General features: G+C 53.5%; 8 protein-coding genes across 8 annotated transcripts; 3 read left to right on the top strand and 5 right to left on the bottom strand.

Annotated features, from left to right (window-relative positions):
- Positions 1-571: 571 nt before the first annotated feature.
- Positions 572-3068, bottom strand: BDP81DRAFT_413218 (asparaginase). Its single transcript, XM_060589279.1, has 2 exons — positions 2530-3068; positions 572-2310 (listed from the first exon to the last, which is right to left on the bottom strand). The coding sequence occupies exons 1-2, from the start codon at positions 2717-2719 to the stop codon at positions 914-916; spliced, it is 1587 nt and encodes a 528-aa protein (XP_060451749.1). The 5' UTR covers positions 2720-3068; the 3' UTR covers positions 572-913.
- Positions 3069-4031: 963 nt separating this feature from the next.
- Positions 4032-6244, top strand: BDP81DRAFT_8511 (kinase-like domain-containing protein). The gene is made up of 5 exons (XM_060596386.1): positions 4032-4292; positions 4348-4429; positions 4487-4589; positions 4653-5049; positions 5103-6244. The coding sequence occupies exons 1-5, from the start codon at positions 4153-4155 to the stop codon at positions 5974-5976; spliced, it is 1596 nt and encodes a 531-aa protein (XP_060451748.1). The 5' UTR covers positions 4032-4152; the 3' UTR covers positions 5977-6244.
- BDP81DRAFT_8505 (uncharacterized protein) lies at positions 6070-7015 on the bottom strand. The gene is made up of 3 exons (XM_060596385.1): positions 6594-7015; positions 6518-6532; positions 6070-6456 (listed from the first exon to the last, which is right to left on the bottom strand). Exons 1-3 carry the CDS (start codon positions 6774-6776, stop codon positions 6163-6165), a joined length of 492 nt encoding a protein of 163 aa, XP_060451747.1. The 5' UTR covers positions 6777-7015; the 3' UTR covers positions 6070-6162.
- A 911-nt stretch (positions 7016-7926) lies between these two features.
- Positions 7927-8233, bottom strand: BDP81DRAFT_8489 (uncharacterized protein). Its single transcript, XM_060596382.1, has one exon. The coding sequence runs from the start codon at positions 8114-8116 to the stop codon at positions 7961-7963; it is 156 nt and encodes a 51-aa protein (XP_060451746.1). The 5' UTR covers positions 8117-8233; the 3' UTR covers positions 7927-7960.
- Positions 8234-8350: 117 nt separating this feature from the next.
- BDP81DRAFT_388602 (5'-AMP-activated protein kinase) lies at positions 8351-9940 on the top strand (the record flags this gene model as incomplete). Its single annotated transcript, XM_060587152.1, has 3 exons — positions 8351-9087; positions 9260-9842; positions 9896-9940. The coding sequence occupies 3 exons, from the start codon at positions 8351-8353 to the stop codon at positions 9938-9940; spliced, it is 1365 nt and encodes a 454-aa protein (XP_060451745.1).
- A 160-nt stretch (positions 9941-10100) lies between these two features.
- On the bottom strand, positions 10101-11150 carry BDP81DRAFT_307059 (glycoprotein endopeptidase KAE1; the record flags this gene model as incomplete). The annotated part of the gene is made up of 1 exon (XM_060583332.1): positions 10101-11150. One exon carries the CDS (start codon positions 11148-11150, stop codon positions 10101-10103), a length of 1050 nt encoding a protein of 349 aa, XP_060451744.1.
- A 1693-nt stretch (positions 11151-12843) lies between these two features.
- Positions 12844-15519, bottom strand: BDP81DRAFT_8444 (enhancer of polycomb-like-domain-containing protein). Its single transcript, XM_060596376.1, has 3 exons — positions 15102-15519; positions 14188-14961; positions 12844-14133 (listed from the first exon to the last, which is right to left on the bottom strand). The coding sequence occupies exons 1-3, from the start codon at positions 15246-15248 to the stop codon at positions 13288-13290; spliced, it is 1767 nt and encodes a 588-aa protein (XP_060451743.1). The 5' UTR covers positions 15249-15519; the 3' UTR covers positions 12844-13287.
- Positions 15520-16099: 580 nt separating this feature from the next.
- BDP81DRAFT_8420 (calcineurin subunit B) lies at positions 16100-17176 on the top strand. Its single transcript, XM_060596370.1, has 5 exons — positions 16100-16250; positions 16322-16374; positions 16475-16548; positions 16612-16946; positions 17024-17176. The coding sequence occupies exons 1-5, from the start codon at positions 16199-16201 to the stop codon at positions 17032-17034; spliced, it is 525 nt and encodes a 174-aa protein (XP_060451742.1). The 5' UTR covers positions 16100-16198; the 3' UTR covers positions 17035-17176.
- Positions 17177-20076: the final 2900 nt, after the last annotated feature.

The raw sequence follows: 20076 nt of genomic DNA, 5'->3' as shown, positions 1-20076 counted from the left end.
TGTTCAAGTCAATGACGATTGATGAAGGTGTTTCGATGCAGGTGCAAAAGAGAAATCTCCCAAAATTTTAGAGCCGCGCTAGGCCCCGGCGCCGAAAATCGAGGTGGGGCCGACCCGGGGCTCCGGGGCACAAACCACCTGAACCGATTACGTGCACCTGGCTTACATGAGTGCTTCCTAGTAAACCCTCGAAGTTCAAGCGGCAGATATAAGTAATCAGACGAGAACAAGTAATTCGGATTCAGATCATAGGTATTTGCAAGTTTCTCTAACGCCTTATAAGCTTGGGGGCACCGAGGGTCGATTGAACAACGTAACGTACTTCAGACCATAGTTCATTAAGATGGACGCGACAAATATGCTCGAAGCTTAAATTGCGATGACTGAATTAAACGAGAGTTACATGGCCAGGTGTAAAACGAAAACCCATATTCCGGACGATCTCCTCATCTACAGCACAGGGGAAACCCAGCATCTTTGACAATGTTGGACAACTTAGGACGTATAATCAGCTGTCTCGTTGTCGTTGCATTCATCATCCAGTTGCTTGACTGTGTAGTGTAGCAAAAGTATTCCTGTTTACATACGAGAAGCAATGAGTATTATTTAGAAGTGACTGCATATCTCACAGGTAGCTCCTGCATATCATTTTCCATCAACTAAAGAAGTGTCCAGCTTCAATGTCTCAATTGAGAGTTATAAAGTCAGCGGAGTCCTCGTGTGCTCTGCCGCTATCTCTCTTGCTCGTTTGGTCAAGGTGAAAGCGTCCGATATCACATGCACTTTTCTTCTCATTAGATCATCACTGGTTTGCTTCATTATCGTTGAGATATGACCTCTGAATAACACTGACCCCAAGAAACGCCTGCGAACATGCGACACAAAACCAAAACACAAGACTTTTCTAGTTTTCCTACTTTTGAACTCCTCCGGATGCAGATGCGTGAACAGAATCCAAAATAGCCTCCTCTTCCTGCCATAAGTGTGCGCCCGTCTCCTTTAGCAACTGCACGCACTTCTCCTTGCCCATCTTCTCGGCGAGGTAGAGCGGCGTATTGTTAGCTAGATTCCTCGAGTGCACGCTGGCGCCCCTCGTTAGCACTTCGCGCAAGATCTCAATGTTGGGCCCGACGGCGGCCAGGTGGACAGTCGTGTTGCCCGCGTAGTCGGCGGCCTTGAGGAGCTCGTGCTGGGCGTCGTTGTCCAGGATCTCCTTCACCGTCCGGACATCGCCGTTTCGTATGGCGTAACCGAGGACGGTAAATGCCGATTCTGACGCGGTTAGTCGCGCTACGACCGAGTCGAGTGAGCCAGATGGATGCGAAAATACCGGAAGAGCCATTTCGGTCATTTCGCCCCGCAGCGACTGCGACATTCTCGCGCTGACCTGGGCGGTGGAAAGGCTGGGGATCGCGAGCAGGTAGGACAGCTTGGTCAGGGCGGCCTCGGCTGTGAGATCGAGACCAAAGATGACGCCGGCGCGGCCGAGTTCCGTTCCGGGGCCGTATACGGGGGAGACGAAGCCACTCATGCACTGACTGACGTTGACGACAATGACACCGCGGTCCACGGCGGCTTTGATGACCTTGGTCAAGCTGCCGTCGATACCGCTGGGGGCGTTACCCATGCCAAAGGTCTCGAGAATGAGGCCGCGCAGGTCGGGGACACGCAGGACCGAGTCGAGCATCTCTGGCCTGATGCCAGGGAACACTCGAAGACAGGCAACGTGAGCTGTGTCGAGGTGCTTCGTGACCTGGAGCTCGGCGATTCTAGTGGGCCTCAACACGATGGGCCAGTTCACATCAATACCAAGTCCGTTCACCTTGGCCAGGGGCTCGCAGTTGGGGCTGGCAAAGGCCTCAAAAGCGGCAGATGAGACCTTGCTGGTTCTGTTGCCGCGGAACAGCTTGTGGTGGAAGAAGAGGCTGACTTCAGGGATGACAAAGGTTCCTGCGATGATGAGCGAACCGAGGAGGTTGTCGACGGCGTCGGACTGAAGAGCAAAGATGGAGGCCTGGGAACCGGTAAGGATGACCGGCTTACCCAGGTCAGAAAGCATGAAGGACAGAGCCGAGGCCGTGTACGAAAGAGAGTCGGTTCCGTGCAAGACGACGAATCCGTCAAAGAGGCGGTAGTTTTCCCTGATGGTCTGGGCGATTTCCGTCCAGCCTTCCGCTGAGATGGAGCTAGAGTCCAGCAAAGGGTTGAACTCCAGCACGCCGTAGCGAATGTGACGGGAGTAGGCGCTCGGTGGTGTTCTCAAGCTGTCAATCATGATCCTTTCCCCATTTTTGACGGCCTCAAGTTGGACTACGCATTGTTAGTGAGACTCATTACAGATACTACTTATTTTGACAAATAGTGCTTCAGTCCAGTCAGGGCTCGGGAAGTTATGTTCATGAACAATTCTAGGAATTAGGAACTCTTCGTCGAATTGGGCCAGCGTTATCAACATGAAGACCAGGCAAATACTCATTTCTTGACTTTAGTGTTCCCTGGGGGCGTGCTGTCTTTCAGAGAAAAACCTACCAGGAGGGGACGACTTGTCGTTGAACGAGGGCCGCGGGGCCATGGCATCCTTTAAGAAGCCTCCAATGGGTTGAAGTCCATCGGCGGTTGGCTGCATGCAGATGGTTCCGCCCGTCATGATAATGAGGACTCGAGACTCCGGGTAGTTGGACGCCGGCAGCAGTCTCTCGGCGGTAGGTTCGAAAGCCATTGTGTCGGTGTATCGGTGATGCCGAGGTCGAGTTTTGTCAAGTAAGGTAGCGAACACAATGAGGGAGGGAAAGTTGGTGCCGTCCAAGTCGGGACTTTATCAAGTAGTAGTTCGGATACCAAAGCCTCCACAGATGGGTATAGTAAATTGAGGGGCACGGGGAAGTGGAGGGGCAAGAGCTTTTGTATGGAGAGCGAGGCGACAACAGTTGGCCAGTGTCACGCACGGGTGGTGCAAAATTTTGTAAATTTTGTCGGACGGAGGAGTCTGTGAGAGACTATGATGGGCGGGCAGTGATGGATGATGAAAGCACGCGAGTGGAGACGGATGGCGAGTCAATCAAGTGATTTGTGGCATACACCAGCAATTTAAAGGCAGCTAGAAGAGCCTTTGGTGGCCGGTATACGGCAATGGCCTGGATGAACCTGACAAGAGCTGGCTGACATTGGGTCTTGCTGGTTGACCGAAGCCTTAGATAAGGAGGGACAAGGGAATGCGGGCAAATATCAAACATTGCCCCTCGTACTTGATGGTACGCCTTATCGCGATAAGCCAAATGTTCTTACAAAACTTGGGCAAAAACCCGAGTAGAGCCAAGTATCGCGGGGCAGAGGTGATGGGACAAAAGCCGATAGCGGATAGCGGGCAGAGTTTTGGAGGGGTAATAATTAAGTAACAGAACGGCCACGACAGCGGCGTGACCATTTCAAGTAACCAGGCATGGCTGGCTAGACTCGACGAGGGTGTGAGTCGCTGACCATGGTGCAATTCGTGTGTGGGAGGGTACGGTGCTCAAGCAGAGGCTACCTACGGGAGAGAGTTCTACGGTTGTTGTCGATATTTCTTGATGTGCCAAGTTGGGCCCAGGATGGAATTAGATCTGGCATTTGCTTGATGGCGAATTGAAATCAGCCTAAAAAAAATGCGACAAGTTGCTTGCAGAACTTCACCTTCAGACGATGACGCACGTGCGCGGACTAGGCCAGATTAGACCTGCCACTTTTTTTTCCCACCGAAGGCTCAGGTACGTTCCTTTCCTCCACTATTGCCAATTGGCGACCTTACGGAGTACACGCTCGGCAGGACCCACAATACAGGACCAGGGATTTTCCGCGACCTTTGAGTTCCATCATCGCCAATCTGGAACTTGATTGGGATTCTGCCACAGACACCGCCCAAACACCAACCCATCTTCAACCACCTGGGCAGGTGGAATCTAACAGCTACAGGAACTCCTCGCTATCGACGGAAAACACTTTATTTCAGCATACATACACGCCGGCCACGATTATTCTCGCGGAAACCTGGCGACCACTAGCAATGCGACTCGTTTAGTCGTCGTTCGCCCTTGATCCCATCCGTCACGAGAACGTCGGATCGAGCAAGCCAATCTTTCACGCGACCGGCGCATCTCGCCGCGCTTCGCAACCATCATGGATTCCAGTGCGCCCAACGGGGGCTTATCGCCTCGGACTTTTGCGATGCAGCACCAGCGTCCACGCGCTAGTTTTCAGGGATGTTCACGAATCTCTGACTACGAACTCCTCGGAAAGCTGGGCGAGGGTACTTTTGGGTTAGTCCAGTTTCAGACCTTGCGTCTCTGGCCGCGTTACTGATTTACTGCGCAGTGAAGTCCATCATGCGAGATCTCGAAAGACCAACGCTCACGTCGCCGTCAAGAAGATCATCATGCACCATGAAAAGGATGGCGTACGTGTGATCCCCGTACCTACACAACCAGCGCATCTACTGACCGACGTTCGACAGTTCCCCATCACGGCATTGCGAGAAATCAAACTTCTGAAACTGCTCTCCCACAAAAATGTCCTGCAGCTGGTGGACATGGCTGTGGAGCACCCTCAGAGAGCCAGTAAGTCGCTCATGCTCAACTACCCAATTCGCCAGCAGCAATTCCTGACCCGAATTGTGACAGGCGACAAGCGCAAGCGCCCGATTATGTACATGGCAACTCCGTACATGGATCACGATTTGTCGGGCCTTCTCGACAACCCTTCTGTTCATTTCACCGAACCGCAGATCAAATGTTACATGCTGCAGCTCCTCGAAGGATTGCGATATCTGCACGACCAACATATCCTGCATCGAGACATGAAGGCTGCCAATCTTCTCATCAACAACAAAGGCATTCTCCAGATTGCCGACTTCGGTCTGGCAAGACACTACGAAGGGCCTACGCCCAAGCCTGGACACGGTGCCGGGGAGGGGAAAAGGGAATACACTGGCCTTGTCGTCACTAGGTGGTACAGACCCCCGGAATTGCTGCTTCAGCTGAAACGCTACACAACCGCTATTGACGTCTGGGGTGTTGGGTAAGTGTCAGAATCTACACATCTTTGGGGCCCGATACTAATGATGTGAATAGCTGTGTCTTTGGCGAAATGCTCGTGGGAAAGCCAATTCTAGCTGGTGAGAGCGATACCCACCAGCTCGACATAATTTGGGATCTGATGGGGTCGCCCACACCGGAGAATATGCCCCTATTCAACACTCTTCCTGGCGCCGAAACAGTGGCCCCACGCTCTCGGCCTGGCAGCATATCCAACAAGTTCAGAGAGTACGGAACCGGAGCAGTCTCTTTGCTTAAGGAGCTTCTTAGACTCGATTGGAGAAGTCGCATCAATGCCGCCGATGCGCTGAATCATCCGTACTTCAAGATGGCTCCCATGCCAGCCGAACCAGGAGACTTACCCACCTTCGAGGCCAGTCACGAACTAGACAGGCGAAAGTTCCACGACCGTCAAGCGAAACTCCCACCGGCGCCTAAGGGAGGCACGGTAGGCATGGGGCCCGAGGCGCATGGTGCAAATGTCGGATTCAACAATACCGATGCTTACAACAATCGCAATGGTGTAAACGGTCGCAATGCCAATGTACCCGGCGGTCACAGAAACGGCAGCGATGAGCGCCGACCAGCTTGGCAGCGCGACAATAGAGGCTTACCTCCGCGACCGCCCCCACCTGAGTATGCTAATGGGGGCCCCATGCCGCCCCGCGAAGACTACCGAGACAGAGACAGAGATAGGAGGCCGAGAAGTCGGGGAGGAAGAGCTCCTGATGTAGACACGTATATCCCGAGCTACAGAGATGATGTTCCTCCAAGGCACAGAGACGACCGACCTCCTCGCGACCGACGCCGCAATAGTAGAGATGAGCGATGGCACGATCGAGACTGGGATCGCCGGACGCGTAGCCGTAGTCGCTCTCCCATGCGAGAACGGGACGCGTACCGCAGATGAGATTGCGGCCTGTACAAAAGACAGTATAATATCGAATGGCAGGATAGCTCGGCGAAGCACTGGGACAGGCGTTTGGGGGCGGGAGCATAATTCCAAGCAAGGCTGGTATATAAGTGATTCCCCGGTAATGAATGCTTCCCTTCCCTGCAGCATATGGTATATGTAAAGAAAGGCCGAATTACAAAATCAAATCTCTGAATCATCGTCGTCCTCCTCGTGAATTGTTTGCGACCAGAGTCCAGGAGTTCGCCTCCGTCTCTTTGGAGGAGGCTTGTTCAGCAACTGCCAATCAGTCTCGTAGGATGACGAGTCTTCTGTTTTGCCTGTCCCAGGCCGCTCTGACAATGGTGTCCCCGGCATTGGCGTTGCAGAGAGAGAATTTGACCTCTCATCATGCATGCCGAGGACTGAGGTGATGACGCCTGATGTGCAAGCCATGGTCAGGCCAGCCAAGATGCCGATGCACGCTCCGCAGGCCAACTATGGGGGAGGTTAGTGTATCAGGAGTCCAATTCTTGTACGAGTAAGGCAGGAAACTAACAAAGGTGTAAAGAGGCTGTGTTGTGCCAGTTAGCAATGCCGTCAACAACATGCGTTCCAAGGGAGGGTCTGCTTACCTGGAGACTGGCTATGAAGTCGATGACAGATTGGCACCATCCCAGGACAAACGTTGCCATCAGTAACAGAGGCGATAGTAGGATGAGGATCACGTTGATGAAGAATGCGACAGGCTTCCAAGCGATTCTTGCGGGCCATGTCGCGATGGTGAACACGCCAGAGGCGTATGACAGCAGTGCCATGATGTGAGATACCCTTGATGGTGATACCTAGGTTTGTTGACGAAGCGTGACAGGGGTAGCTCAGTGTAAGCTATACCTGGAAAAGGGATGATAACTTTTTGCTCTCCCAAGCATGGCAGTTGGATCAACTTGCAATGACCTGGAAGGACGCTGAGAAGAGGTGGATGATGACTGAGGAGAGATTTAGGTTAAAATCAAGGGCGGACGTATAGTATAGTCCGGTGATGTGAGGCCGGTTACATTCCAGCCTTTTCGTTCTGAAATCCGGGGGTTGAGGTGCCACGGTGCATGGGCGGGCTGTAGGAGGAACGTGGGAGAGCTGACTTGGTACCTCCGACTGGCGTTGAGCTGAGCTCCAGCTCGAAGGAAGTGCCAGATCCTACAACGATGCCAAGCAGGCAAGTAAAAGGAATCGGACGGCCGCTTTCAGTGAGGGACAGAGCTTGACTTCATCAGGCCAGGGGGGGGAGAAGGATGGATGCAATTTAAGCCTGCGCGCACTGACCAGCGAGAGGTGCCGACCAAGCACACGCCATCCTTATCATTCCAGTGCTGTCATGATCCATCCGTTGGCTCATCATTTTTGAGAGGAATTACTGAATGGCCAAATCCACAATGAAGAACCAAAATAAAAGACGGAAACTGAATGTCACTGGACGCTAGAGGTCATTTGACAGGTAACCCGAGATCCAGCTACTGTAGAGATGACGGTAAGGCCGGCCGGTAGGGTGACAGGTCAGGTCTGTCTGTGAGTCGCACAATGATGGGCTAAGCGGAGGCCCGCCGGTACTTGGTTCCCCATGGTCCGCAATATGCGATATGGAGTACCGATCATGTAGAGCTTATCTGGCTTCGGCTACATTTGTTCCCCCCAACTTCAAGTGGGAACACACCACCACCCCTCCACACTCTCTCAACTTCGCTACTGAACTACCTAACTCAACCTCTCATCCAATCTTCAAAGGAGCGAACCTGCCGTGTTCATTTCGCACATCCTCGCCCCATCACCAGCGAACCTCCGCTTGACTCTTTTGCAGAGCACAGCGACCCCCCGACACCCCCCGACACCCGCCGTCGTCGCCTTCGACCGCCCCAGCCTTGACTCAATCTCTTGAGAATGCGATAATTAAGTCGCAACCCCGCGTCTTTGCTACATAGGTATCGTCGTGCAATCCACGCCTTACCTAACCTGGATCGCACAAACTCCAGTCGCAGCAGCTACGGATACCTTGGCCCGACGTGGAAACATTGGGTCCCGACGACCCCCCGATTGCAACTGCCCGCCGAATCGCTGCATTGCGCTCTTCTGGGCAGCGCTGCCCTCGCGCTTTCCACTGCATCGCTGCCGTAACCTATCCCGCAACCCGCATCGCCTGCCGTGTGTCCGCCCGACCTCGCCGCTTACCCTGAAAAAAAAAAAAAAAAGAGAGAGATCCAGACTTAGGTTGGTCTGGCCAGGCTTCAGGACTGCGGACTGCGGACTGCCTGCCCACCCCCAGAACGCAGCGAGACCACGCTGTCGTGTCCCACCATACCTACCCTACGAGCGGATCTGAAAGAAGAAACGACACAAAATGGGAAACAACCCCTCGTCTTCGTCCAAGCCGGCCACGCCTGTCTCATCACAGGACTCTCCCAAGCACCACCACCCCAAGAGGGAGTCTAAACACATCATCCCGCCCCGGTCTGCCGAGCGAGTTGCTGCCCCGCCTGAACCTTCCCTTACCCAGGCTACAGGTTCCACGGCCACAAAGGGTCCCAGGCCTCTCCAGGCCATCCCGATCTCCAACTTCACCACCGGTTCTCCCTCGTCAAACTCGAGTAACTCCGCCCCGCCGCCGAAGCCCCCAGAATCGAAGAACGTCGTCCGCGATGCGCCTAGCAAGCCCGTAGACGTCCCAGCTGCCGCCGCGACAGAATCCTCCTCCCTCAGATCGCATTACTCTGCCCACATGGTCGAGCCACCGCTGGTTGGGAACAGCAGCGTCAACGACATGTCTTACCTGACACGTCCTCCGCGTATGCCACTCCCCATCGAGGAGGAGATTCACACGCCGGGCTCGCCCATCATCGCCCCAACCGACACCAACGACGCTGGCGTGGCCGAAGTGGAAACCCTCGAGGATGGCATGACTAGGAAGTCCTCGGCCTTGAGCACAAATACAGTCGAAGAGGAAGATGGCGAAGAGCTGATTGTCGACAAGACGCGGCCAACGGTTCCCACTCGTCTCGAATGGCGCAAGGGAGGAGGCAAGGTCTACGTCACAGGAACCATCTTCCAATGGAACCGCAAACATAGATTACATCCTGTGTAAGTTTCAATCCTGTGTGTGGGCTTGAGTCTCGGCTGTCAGCGTTACACCTGTGGCTCTTCAGTGGTCTGAGATTCTGGCCCCTTGGCCGCCTTATTTACATTAAGCCCTACGTGCCATATCACAAGCCAGTACTCCCATGAAACTGAGCTGACAAGGCGTGTTCAATAGCGATGGCCAGCCTGGCGTGTTTGCAGCCACGATTCACATTCTTCCGGGAACACATCATGTTAGGTTCTTGGTGGACGGAATCATGCAGACCTCCCCCGACCTGCCAACAACCGTGGATTTTGGAAACAACCTAGTCAACTTCATCGAAGTGAGCGCAGATGACATCCCGGCAACAGCACCCGTTGAGCCTGGAAAGGACGGCGTGGCTACAGCAGCTACCATTGACAAGGGTGGCCCCAAGACCTCGGCATCGCAGACTGATGAGCAGCCCAAGGCGCCTAGAGGCAAAGAGGTGCCCTCGCCCAGTCAATACTTCCGCCAGATACCCAAGTACTTGGTGGACTTTGACCAGCCCGAAGACTCGCCAGCTTATCAGTATGCGGTGACAGCCATTGAGAAGTTACCAACTCCTCCGAGCTTGCCAGGCTTCTTGGGTAAGCCCATCTTGAACGCCGCAGTTCTTATGAAGGACGACAACAGTGTGCTCAACATGCCCAACCACACTGTTCTCAACCATCTTGCCACCAGCAGTATTAAGAACAACATTCTGGCTGTGTCTGCAACGACGCGTTACAAGAACAAGGTATGTCATCTGTTGCGGCATTGAAATTGGTTCGTGACTAACAAGTCGAATAGTATGTCACGACGATCATCTACAAGCCCACCACAACAGATGAGTGATTGGACACTCTGGGATAGTACCGAGATCCGGCATTGAGTAGCGTGCCTACTCTAAGCGGACAATCGTCACCGTTAGAGTTATTGCCTCGCAGTTATCATGAGGCAAAATAAATGAACAAAAGAAATCAACAGCCAGCTTATGCCGCATTGGCCAATGGCATTAGTCTCTCCATTTGACGAATACCTCGTCTGTTCTAAATCTTTGCGTGCATGAACTGTCCTCAAGGGGCGTCCTGAAGCCGGTCTCGTACGCCAGAAGGCCGGCATGGGCAATCATGATGCCGTTATCGATGCAGAAGCGCTCATCCGTCGCATAGACACTACCGCCTCTTTCCGCGGCCATTCCACCCATCATCTCTTGTAGCCTCTCGTTGCAGCCGACACCTCCCACAATCAGCACCTGGTTGCTGCCAACGTGCGCCATGGCCCGCTCCGTGATCTCGACCAACATGGCAAACACTGTCTCCTGCAGTGAAAAGCACAGGTCAGCCGGCGTGAACGTCTCTTCCCCCTTGGCCTGCGCCGCCTTCATCTGGCCTGCGAGGATATCCGCGTAGGCCAGAATGCCCGAGAAGGAGCAATCCATGCCCTTGACGGCGTACGGCAGCTCCAGTAACCTCGTCCCCTTCTTAGCCAGCTGCTCGATATTGTATCCCGGCGCCGGGTCGTTGCTGATCTCGAGGGTGCGCGCAAACCGGTCGAGACAGTTACCGACGGCGATATCGAGCGTCTCGCCAAAAATGCGGTACCGCTGCTCGGCATAGGCAATGACCTGACTGTTGCCGCCGCTGACGTACAGCACGACGGGGTTCTGCGCACCGGTGATGGAGCGGCCCATCTCGATGTGGCCGACGCAGTGGTTTACTCCGACGAGGGGCTTGTCCCACAGCAGGCTCAACGTGCGGGCGGCGACGGCGACGCTGGTGAGGGGCGCGCCCATGCCGGGGCCTTTTGTGAAGCAGACGCAGTCTACGTCGGCGACGGCGACGCCGGCTTCGCGGAGGGCGCGGCGGGCGATTTGGACAAAGAAGGAGCGGTGGTGTTTGGCTGTGTCTTTGGGGAGGAAGCCTGTCCCCGGAGGAGAGACGAAGGTGTGACGGATGTTGGAGAGGATGGTGGATTCGGTGCCGTTGTGGAGCATCACGCCTATGCCGAGCTTGTTGGCGGAGCCTTCGCAGCCTAGGGCGATGAGGCCGCGTTTTTTAGTCATGTTTGCTGTTGTGAGTTTGGAGGGGGATTCGGCGGTCATGGCTGCGGGTGATGGTTGTGGTTGATGGTGTTGTGGTTGTGGTGGTGGTGGTGGTGTTGGTGGGGTGTAGACGTCGAGGTTTGGATCGCGGGGCCTCTTTGGTGGACGGGTTGTGGTGTCGCTCATGGGGGGCTGGACTTGTTAGCCAGGTTCGACCGTTGAATTTTGCCCTCTCCTCCACGACTTTTTGAGCTCAGGAAATAACCCAAGACTGTATCAATTTATCGAGCTCGAGAATATTTCATTAATACACCGAGAGAGTGGAAAATTTACATAGATATGGCGACTTTCCGCCGTCTGTCGCAAAGAGAAAGAAAAGTTCGTACGAGCCAATGGAAAAAAAGAGGTTGACGTAGGAGGGGTAATCCCGTTGGTGGGATGTCCCATATTGGTCTCCAGCAGCATTAGAATGGAAGAAAGAGAGCAAGTGGATGGGTAAATATGGGTCCCGAAATGGTATTTCTGGTCCCCTGCCCACGGGCCCCAAGAGAGAGGCAGAAGAAGCGCGGCGGCTGCGCAGCATGATCCCTCCGGTAGAGCTGCCACAACGGTTCGTTGACACACACAACCTAACGCCGCACCGCACCGGGCCCTTTTCTGCCTTTTGCGCAAATGTCCATGGGTGAACCCCCCCCCTCCCCCCCCCCTTAGCCTACCTGCCTTCCTGCCTACCTTGGGTGTAACCTCCCGGCAAACGCCGCCCGCCTCACCTCAACCCAAGACCTTTGCTCTGTCTCCTTCCTTTCTCTCCTCAGTCCCTGTGTTTTCCCACGGGATTGAACCTCGTCCACGAGATACACGACACTTTTATGCTTCGGTCAAGGACCAAGGCATACGCAGGGTCCCATTGCCCACGTTGGCGCACCGTTTTTATCGCTCAGAATCAACAACCCTCGGTCAGTCAAAGGTACCTTTTTTGAGGCTTCCAGAATGGCACACATTTATCCCCACACCCACCACCGGCAAGCCTCGACGAGAAAGTGGACTCCCCTTCCCATTCTCACTACACAATTCTTTCTCTTCTTTTGATATTTCCTCAGTACCCAGCTTCCGTCCCCTCTTTCTGCTGGCCGGTTGCTACAGATATCCCGATTTTCTTCTCGTTCCCCTCCTTTTTTGCAATTCTTTCCAAGCCCCCTTTGAGGTCCCCTTTCTTGTCCTGTCCCGTCTCGTGAATCGGCCGAGGGATCTGCGGGCACAGATCAGCTGAATGGGGGGGGGGGACGGTAGAGAACAAGACAAAGGTCGACCTGCTGACCACTCCACGACTACCTACCTACCTACTTCACCTCACCCACAATACCACCGTTTTTCCCCTTGAACAAGCTGTGAAGTACTGCTGCAGGCTTGTCCTCGCCTCTTTGGAAGGGGAAAAACCAGAAGCTGTTCAATTTCACCACCTGCTAACCCCGTGGTTTTTGTCAGCCAGGTACCTACCCTCCAGGCATAATGCCGCGCCTGACCACCCGCTCGTCGCAAGCTCTCCGAGTCACCTCACAAACCATCACCTCCTCCTCTTCCTCCTCCCGACACACCACGAGTTGAGGCACATAAAAGTTCACAAAGCTGGCGGTACTTTCTTTTGCCCACTCCCCGCTGCCACAAGGCAAGGCAATGCGCTACGAGTCGCTGAAGCACCCCCCTCGAGCAGAGTCAGACGCCGCCAGCCGCCGGAAGCCGACCTCGATCGTCATCTCCGCCAAGATCTGGCCGACCGCGCCCATGGCCAACGAGAACCGTTCCTACGCTTCTACACGAGAGCAAAAGGCAATAGGAGTCACCAATAGAAGAAGGCATGAAGTACATTATTCATCTTTCTTTATTGTCTTTGGGGAATCTTCCATCCCCGGCCGAGGCCTTCATCTTGGTAGACCACGACTACAAGGTCTCCAACTCCTCTTCTTTTACATTCATTTACTTTACATGAGAGCCATCTCAACCCAAAACGCCACGCCTAACCGACCGCCCTGCCTGCCCGCCTGCCAGCCACCAGGCCCTTTGTACAAAACCGGAAGACAACCAAAACACCATGGGGTATACAACACACGTCATCAGAAGATGAGGAGTAGAGATCGCGCCTCGAAGGCCAGACCATCTCTCACGAGGGGGTAGCAGCAGGTTGAGCTGGCGGAGAAGCCTGTGGTGGCTGCCGCGGTTGCTGCGGTGTTGCTTGTGGCTGCGGCTGCGTCTGCTGCGGCGTTGGAGGCTGCGGCAGTGCAGGTCTGCCAGCCGTTCCCGCTACCTGCGGAGTTGCTTGGCCGTTGACCATGCCCTCGTGCGGAAGTTGCCGGCGCTGGTACACATATTGGGACAACGGGATCGTCGCGCGGAACTTCAAAGCTCGCGTGTCATATGGGTCCACCTCGTACACCTGCGGCTCGTCCTCGTCGTCTTGGTCATACTTCCACCGATCAGTATACTCCTCGCCTTCCACCCTCGGCGGAGTAGTCATTCCACTCATTCCCCGGCGGTCAATCCACAGACGGCCCAAGCGGCCAATACGTCGGCGGAAGGCTGCTTGGCTGCTGGAAGGCTTTTCCTTGCCTCCGCCTGCTGTGAACTGGAACACCGACATGTCGCCTCTATCAGCCACAGGTTCGGGTTCTTCATCAATGTCCATGGCATCGGACTCGGAAGATGTGGATGCAGGAGGCGTCATCAGATACTGGGTCTTGGCAGGACGGAAGCTGGCCTCCATGCGTTGTTCCTTGACCGGGGACAGGGGGTCTCGCGTGAGATCCACATGGTTCTGGTTCCACTTCCGGTGGTTGTGGACCTTGCTTTCAACATCTGCACGCAACTCGTTCTCCTTCTCAGCAAGCTTATCTGCCAGCTGCAACAAGTCTGCCTCCATGGATCGACCATCTGGCCGCACGGCAATGCGAAGGTGATTGCCAGGTGGCTTCTGGAGAGCAGGCGCCTCCACGGGCTTCTTCTTGGGAGGCTGTGCTCGGTCAGCACACGTCTTTGGATTTCCAGACCAAGATGTTAGACATACCTTGTGGTTGATGAGGTCGTCGTCCTCGGTCTTGATGCCGAGCTTGACCTTCATCTCCTTGAGTTTGGCTCTCTGTTCGAATATGGCCCGATCAAAGGTAAGTAGTTCACGTTTGAGCATCTCGCGCTCATATGATTGAATGATGAGCTGTCGACCATCTTCAAGTTCTCTGCGAAGTCGCTTGAGTTTCTCGGCGCTCTGGACGTCTCGCTGTCGCGTCTTTCGCGTCTGTCTAGCCTCGCGGCGTCGGAAACACACATATGGGTCGGCCTCGTCACTTTCTTGATGTGTCTCGAACTTGACGCTTCGGTGAATAGGTTTGTTGCCGAGCGTCTGCCGGCGCGTTTTCCAGTGCTCATAGACGTGCTTGGAGTGCGCCATGAGCTTGTTGCCGCCGAGCGAGGCAAGAGAGGGCACCATCAGATCATAGCCAACCACTGTGTTGTCTATAGATGCGAATGGAGTCTGTTCAGAAGCTGTGTCTTCGAACACTTCCATAATGCGCTCAAAGTCATCTTCTGACAGTTGGGAGGCGACTGTCTTCTTGGTGGCATTGTACTGCTTCAAGAACTCATCGTCCTCCGTTGTCATGTCATATGAAACGCCAATGCATTCTTCGACAGTCTGCGAGAAGCGAATGAAAGAGGTAGGCTGCTGAAAGTTACTGGGGTAGAGTTGATCATAGTTGATCTGACTTTCCTGAGGAGGCGGGACTGGAATTTCTTGATCATTGCTGGTGCCTGCCTCTTTAAGAATTGACTGGAGATGGTATTCCTATTGATTTGCGGTTAGTATGTGGCTGTTGTTGCTCTGGCGAGCTATGAGTGAGAAGTGGATAAGCCGGGGGTGCCAAGGCATATCACATGGTGGGTCACGTGATATCTGGCCGCGATATGGACGAAGATGTGACTCACTGTTTCCTCGGCGGCTTCGACACCGGTCGCGATTTGAGTCTCGGTAGTCAAAGATTCGTACTCAGCAGCATCGATATCGGTCTCTCTGAGCACAGGAAGAAGCGTCTTGACGCTCAACTTCTTGACTCTGACTTTCCTGGTCGACATTGTGGCGGGTGGGGGTCGAAGGCCGAAAGCCAGCGGAAAATCCGCGAAAAAAGTCGATCAAGTCATACAAGGGGTCATGCGACGTTGGATTTTGAAGTTTTGACAGATAGAAATCGTGGTTGTTGGGTTTGGATTGATGGTCGATTTGTTGCTGGCTATGAGGCGACGTTGATTTGGCGTTTGGCGTGAAGAAGAATTTTCCTGTTGCGCTTCCACGCAGTAAGGTAGGACCTTTCGGTTTGGATTTGGGCGTTTAAGGTACCGTGCAATAGTAGACGTGCTGTAGCGGTACTTAGGAACGCTCGGGCCAACAGAGACGGATCGGAGATGGAAAGCAAAGACTGGCCGACACGTCCCATGGAAGTGACTGGCACCTGCCCAAGGGGCGCCTGGGAAAAGGGGAAGCTGCAAGTCACGTGCCTTCCCAATCTGTCAACATCAGAAAGCAGCAAGAGCGGTGCTACGGTACCTTGGGTGCCTGGGTGACAAAGTTCTGTCTCTATTCTCATCACTGCACTGGTCTGTCGTCTGAGCCGATAGAATATGCATCGAATTTCAACTCATTCATTTCGTTCCATCCTCCCGAAACTCAAATATGGTGGTAATACGTCTGACACTTCGCCAACCCATCCAGGCCGTACGTCAGACAATGAGATCTATAACTGGCCCGTGCGTAACCACGCTGCGGTGGGCTCCGGTACAGCTGCCCGAATCCAATCCGGCGCCTGGTCGCCGCCTGGCGGCCGCCTGACTTTACTTCGACTACCTGCCGTACTGCACCTTGGCCTTGCTCCTGTCAACCTCCCTATTCAAGGCGAACCCCACGGCGAACTAGCGAAATCGAGCTCGACACAAGCCCACTCAACTGCGACGACCCTGGAATATTTCCTGCCAACTACACCGTGCACCCATACAGCTTTTAGTCGAGTCCGATTTCGAGTTTCTCCATCATGGGCAACACTACCAGTACGGTGTTGGACAACATCGTCCAGGGGTCCAACTGTGAGCCCCTCCCCCGCAGTCGACTTCTTTGTCGCACAGACTTCGGTGTGCTGGAGCTGACCGGTATGCAGTCGACAGAGAGGAAGTTGACCGTCTGAGGAAACGTTTCATGAAGCTGGACAAGGCATGTATTCTCTATGGCCGACTTGTTTCCCTTTCCGTTGCGCTCAACTGCGACCCATTTGCCACCAGGAGACAATGTTGCTGACCCATCTTTCATGCAGGATAACTCCGGCACAATCGAGCGTGATGAGTTCCTCAGCCTGCCCCAGATCTCCTCCAACCCGCTAGCCACGAGGTAGCCAAAACCCTTCCGATGCAAGACACTGCGAATCACGTTGCTAAAGCGATTTCTACACAGAATGATTGCGATCTTTGACGAGGATGGTGGTGGAGACGTCGACTTCCAGGAATTCGTATCAGGCCTCAGCGCCTTTTCCAGCAAAGGCAACAAGGAGCAAAAGCTGCGCTTCGCCTTCAAGGTGTACGATATCGATCGCGACGGTTACATCAGCAATGGCGAGCTCTTTATTGTGCTCAAGATGATGGTTGGAAGCAACCTTAAGGACCAGCAGCTGCAGCAGATCGTCGACAAGACCATCATGGAGGCCGACTTAGATAAGGACGGCAAGATCAGCTTCGAGGAGTTCACCAAGATGGTGGAGAACACGGATGTCAGCATGAGCATGACTTTGGGTGAGTATCCTCTCCTACTTGCGCTCCTTGTTTGGCTTCAACTTGTCATGGCCGGAGAGGCTAACATCACTTTCTAGACACATTTTAGAGTTGAACACGGCGGTGGGCGAGCACATCAGGATCATGAGACATGAATTGCAACAATCACTATTCGAGGTAGAGATAAATTACCCCCCCGAGCGACATCACGGTCGTCAAATGGGCCTGGATTGAAATTTCCGGGTTTGAAACAGCGTTTCTTCGTCTATGGCGCTCAACTATGCTAGTCTATCGAAACGTGATGACACCCAGTGCTTTTGATGTTTTACCAAGGCTTATGAACAAGACACCAAGGCCTGGGTCGAGGTCAAAGACGATTGTGTGTAACATGCATGGACTACTCAAGCGAACCTGGCGCCTATGACCGCATCGCAGCTAGCAAGACGACTCGAAACACCAGTACTGCACCTGCGGTAACATGCTTGGTAGCCGAAGCTCTGTCTCTTGTCTTTTGTCGGGATGAGGATGGACGCATCCCTCCCCGTCACCATAAATTCGTCGTACGGTCCTTGAGCCTCTTGCTATTACGAGATGAGTTAGATTTCGATGGAGACGAGCTTGTCATGACCATATCCCTTACCTCAATTTGCACTTTCGTTGGAGCCAACTGAGTTAAATTTCGTACTGCAAAGCCAGCCTATGGCAGGACGAAAGGACGGCTGAGAGGAATATTGAAGGTTACCCCCAGTGGACCAGCGTGACCACCTACAGATCGGTCCAAGAGCATGAGATTGAGTCTAATGTTCCTTCCTTTCCGTTTTGTGTTGTCATAGACACTTGGATTATAGAGATAGTGAAGATAACAGTTCCCCGGGTCGTTTTGCCAACTGCCATTCTACGTGACGTTTGATATATGTCCCTTGGCCTCATTTCCTGTACATTGCCAAAACTTTGAAATCGCATCCTGAAAATACAATGGGTCCTGAGGTAGCACCGCCATTAAGCAATTAGTAGCTGGGCACTTTAGGGATTTATCTGACTCTGACTAGTATTCACCAGCACATGCCACCGTGATCCCAAATCGGAACGTATCGTTGCAAAGCTAGAACTCGAACATACCTAATCTGTTGACCGAGGTCTCGCTAAAATTGTCGTAAAATTGTCGTAAAATAGGCAACACTGCTTGGAAACTAGGAGCGAACATCAAGGTGATCCAACATAGCAAGTATCCGACGGGTGAGATGACCACGTTGGCATCCAGGACTAGAACTCGACAAGAATCCTCTTCACCATCGTGGACAGATACGCGATTGATTATGCGTGGATTCCAGTTGGATGTGAGACTCTCACACACAGACTCAGTAATCAAATCCAAAGGAAGAGGGAACTCGTTCTTCTTGTGTACGAATGCAATAGGCATCATCATCAAGTTACTGTGACCTTGATTTCACTCTAGGCATTTTTACCTGAGTATGACTGACATGGAAGTGTGGCCGTTCTCAAGTAAATCAATGAATCACTGCATTTCGAGGATTGCCACATCCAAATAACGACGACAACGACGACACACGCGCATAGCACAATGTTGCTGGGGAATAGATGGGAAGGACCGCTTGGTGGACCGTCACTGCCTCATACGTTGCCATCTAAAGATGCACCTTCCTCCCATCGGCAAGCTTGCTAGTTCCTCCCCGCAGCCCAGTCGGTTAACGGACCTCCGCCCTTGGGTTTGCACTTCTCAATTCCATTCCAGCTCAAGTCTTGTCATGCTTCATCCCAAATTATCACCTGTCGTCCCAACACCATCAACTTCCGATTATATCAGATGGCCCAAGTATCCGGGCTGTCTGTCACATTCCAGCAACCGTACTCATCTGCGCGATCACCACATTATACCACCATTCTCTCCGACCTGATTAAGGAGAAAGGTAAGCGGTCCAGTCGAGACAGATATCCAGTCCTTCCACTGACATGCCTACTTTGTAACAACACATCGGCCTTTCGCCACGAGGAGAGATTATTTGCCTACCGCCAATCAACAAGTGGTGGTATATCAGGTCAACCGCCAAGGGCATTGAATGGCCAGTCGTTTCGGACGAACCAACAGACTGGATGAAAGCACGATGTCCAAGTCCCGCATTGATCAGAACAGCTCCGCTAAATATCGATATCGTCTGTTCAGCCACTCGAAGTGATATGAACAAGACGTCCCCAGCACTCCTTGCCTCTCCTCAACACCGGCGGTCAAGTGGTTCACTGAAAGCAAACTCTCACGATAGGTCGACTTACACCCGCATCGGACCTGTCGATCGCACCTGGATTCAGCAGACCGACCACGACGAATTGCTCGAGACGAAGGAAAGCTTGATTCATTAGGGCGTAGCCGAAATAGGGTTTACCGAGGGAACGGTCGACGGTAGCATCCGATCGGAAGGGCGTATGACAGCGAGCCCAAGCTACTGGCTCATCGAGAGTCGACAGTGTGTCACTAGGTACTCTCCATGTAACTGCCATTGAATTTCCTTCAGAACCATGTCCTACTTGTTGATTTACCGTGTCTAGGAAACCCAGGTGTACATATCTATAGAAATCTATGCGGCCATACCATCCCACATATTCTGGGCCAAACAGATGACAACTGCTCTTGCTCTTATATCGTGTACGACGCCACCCCATGTGCAATTTCTACGCAGCAGCTCTACTCCAAGAGTAGGCACGCTACATGCAGCCAGAATTGCAGGCTTTCGGATCAAGAATCTCTGATAAGTTCAGCGTTGCACTCTCTAGGCTTAACAGACAAGCCCGCCGGAGAAACAAACGCTACGGGCGAGGAGGGGACAAGCTTTCGAGTGAAGCCGGACGGGATGGACCCACCAAAACCGGGCCCAGGTCGGCTTTGCCGGAGCCGCCGTCGCTGCTACGGATACACGGAGGTGCGGAGTGGCCAACTGAAATGATGCCGGATCATCGAACGAGTGCCCCAGGGCATGTACAGGTACAACAGGCGAAACTCCACCGTGCTGATTGCCTACATGGGTGATCAGATCATGTCTGTCCACCACCAGGGACCTCTTTTCCTTGTCTCTAGCACGTCCTGCTGTGGAGCTGCAGGGCGTTCGGGAAAGTGACAGGTCAGATTTCCAAATCAGTT

This window comes from Colletotrichum phormii, assembly GCF_030913505.1.
Source record: "Colletotrichum phormii strain CBS 102054 chromosome Unknown BDP81scaffold_1, whole genome shotgun sequence".
In the NCBI taxonomy this organism is placed as follows: Eukaryota; Fungi; Ascomycota; class Sordariomycetes; order Glomerellales; family Glomerellaceae; genus Colletotrichum; species Colletotrichum phormii.
This window is presented reverse-complemented; position numbering and strand designations above follow the sequence as displayed.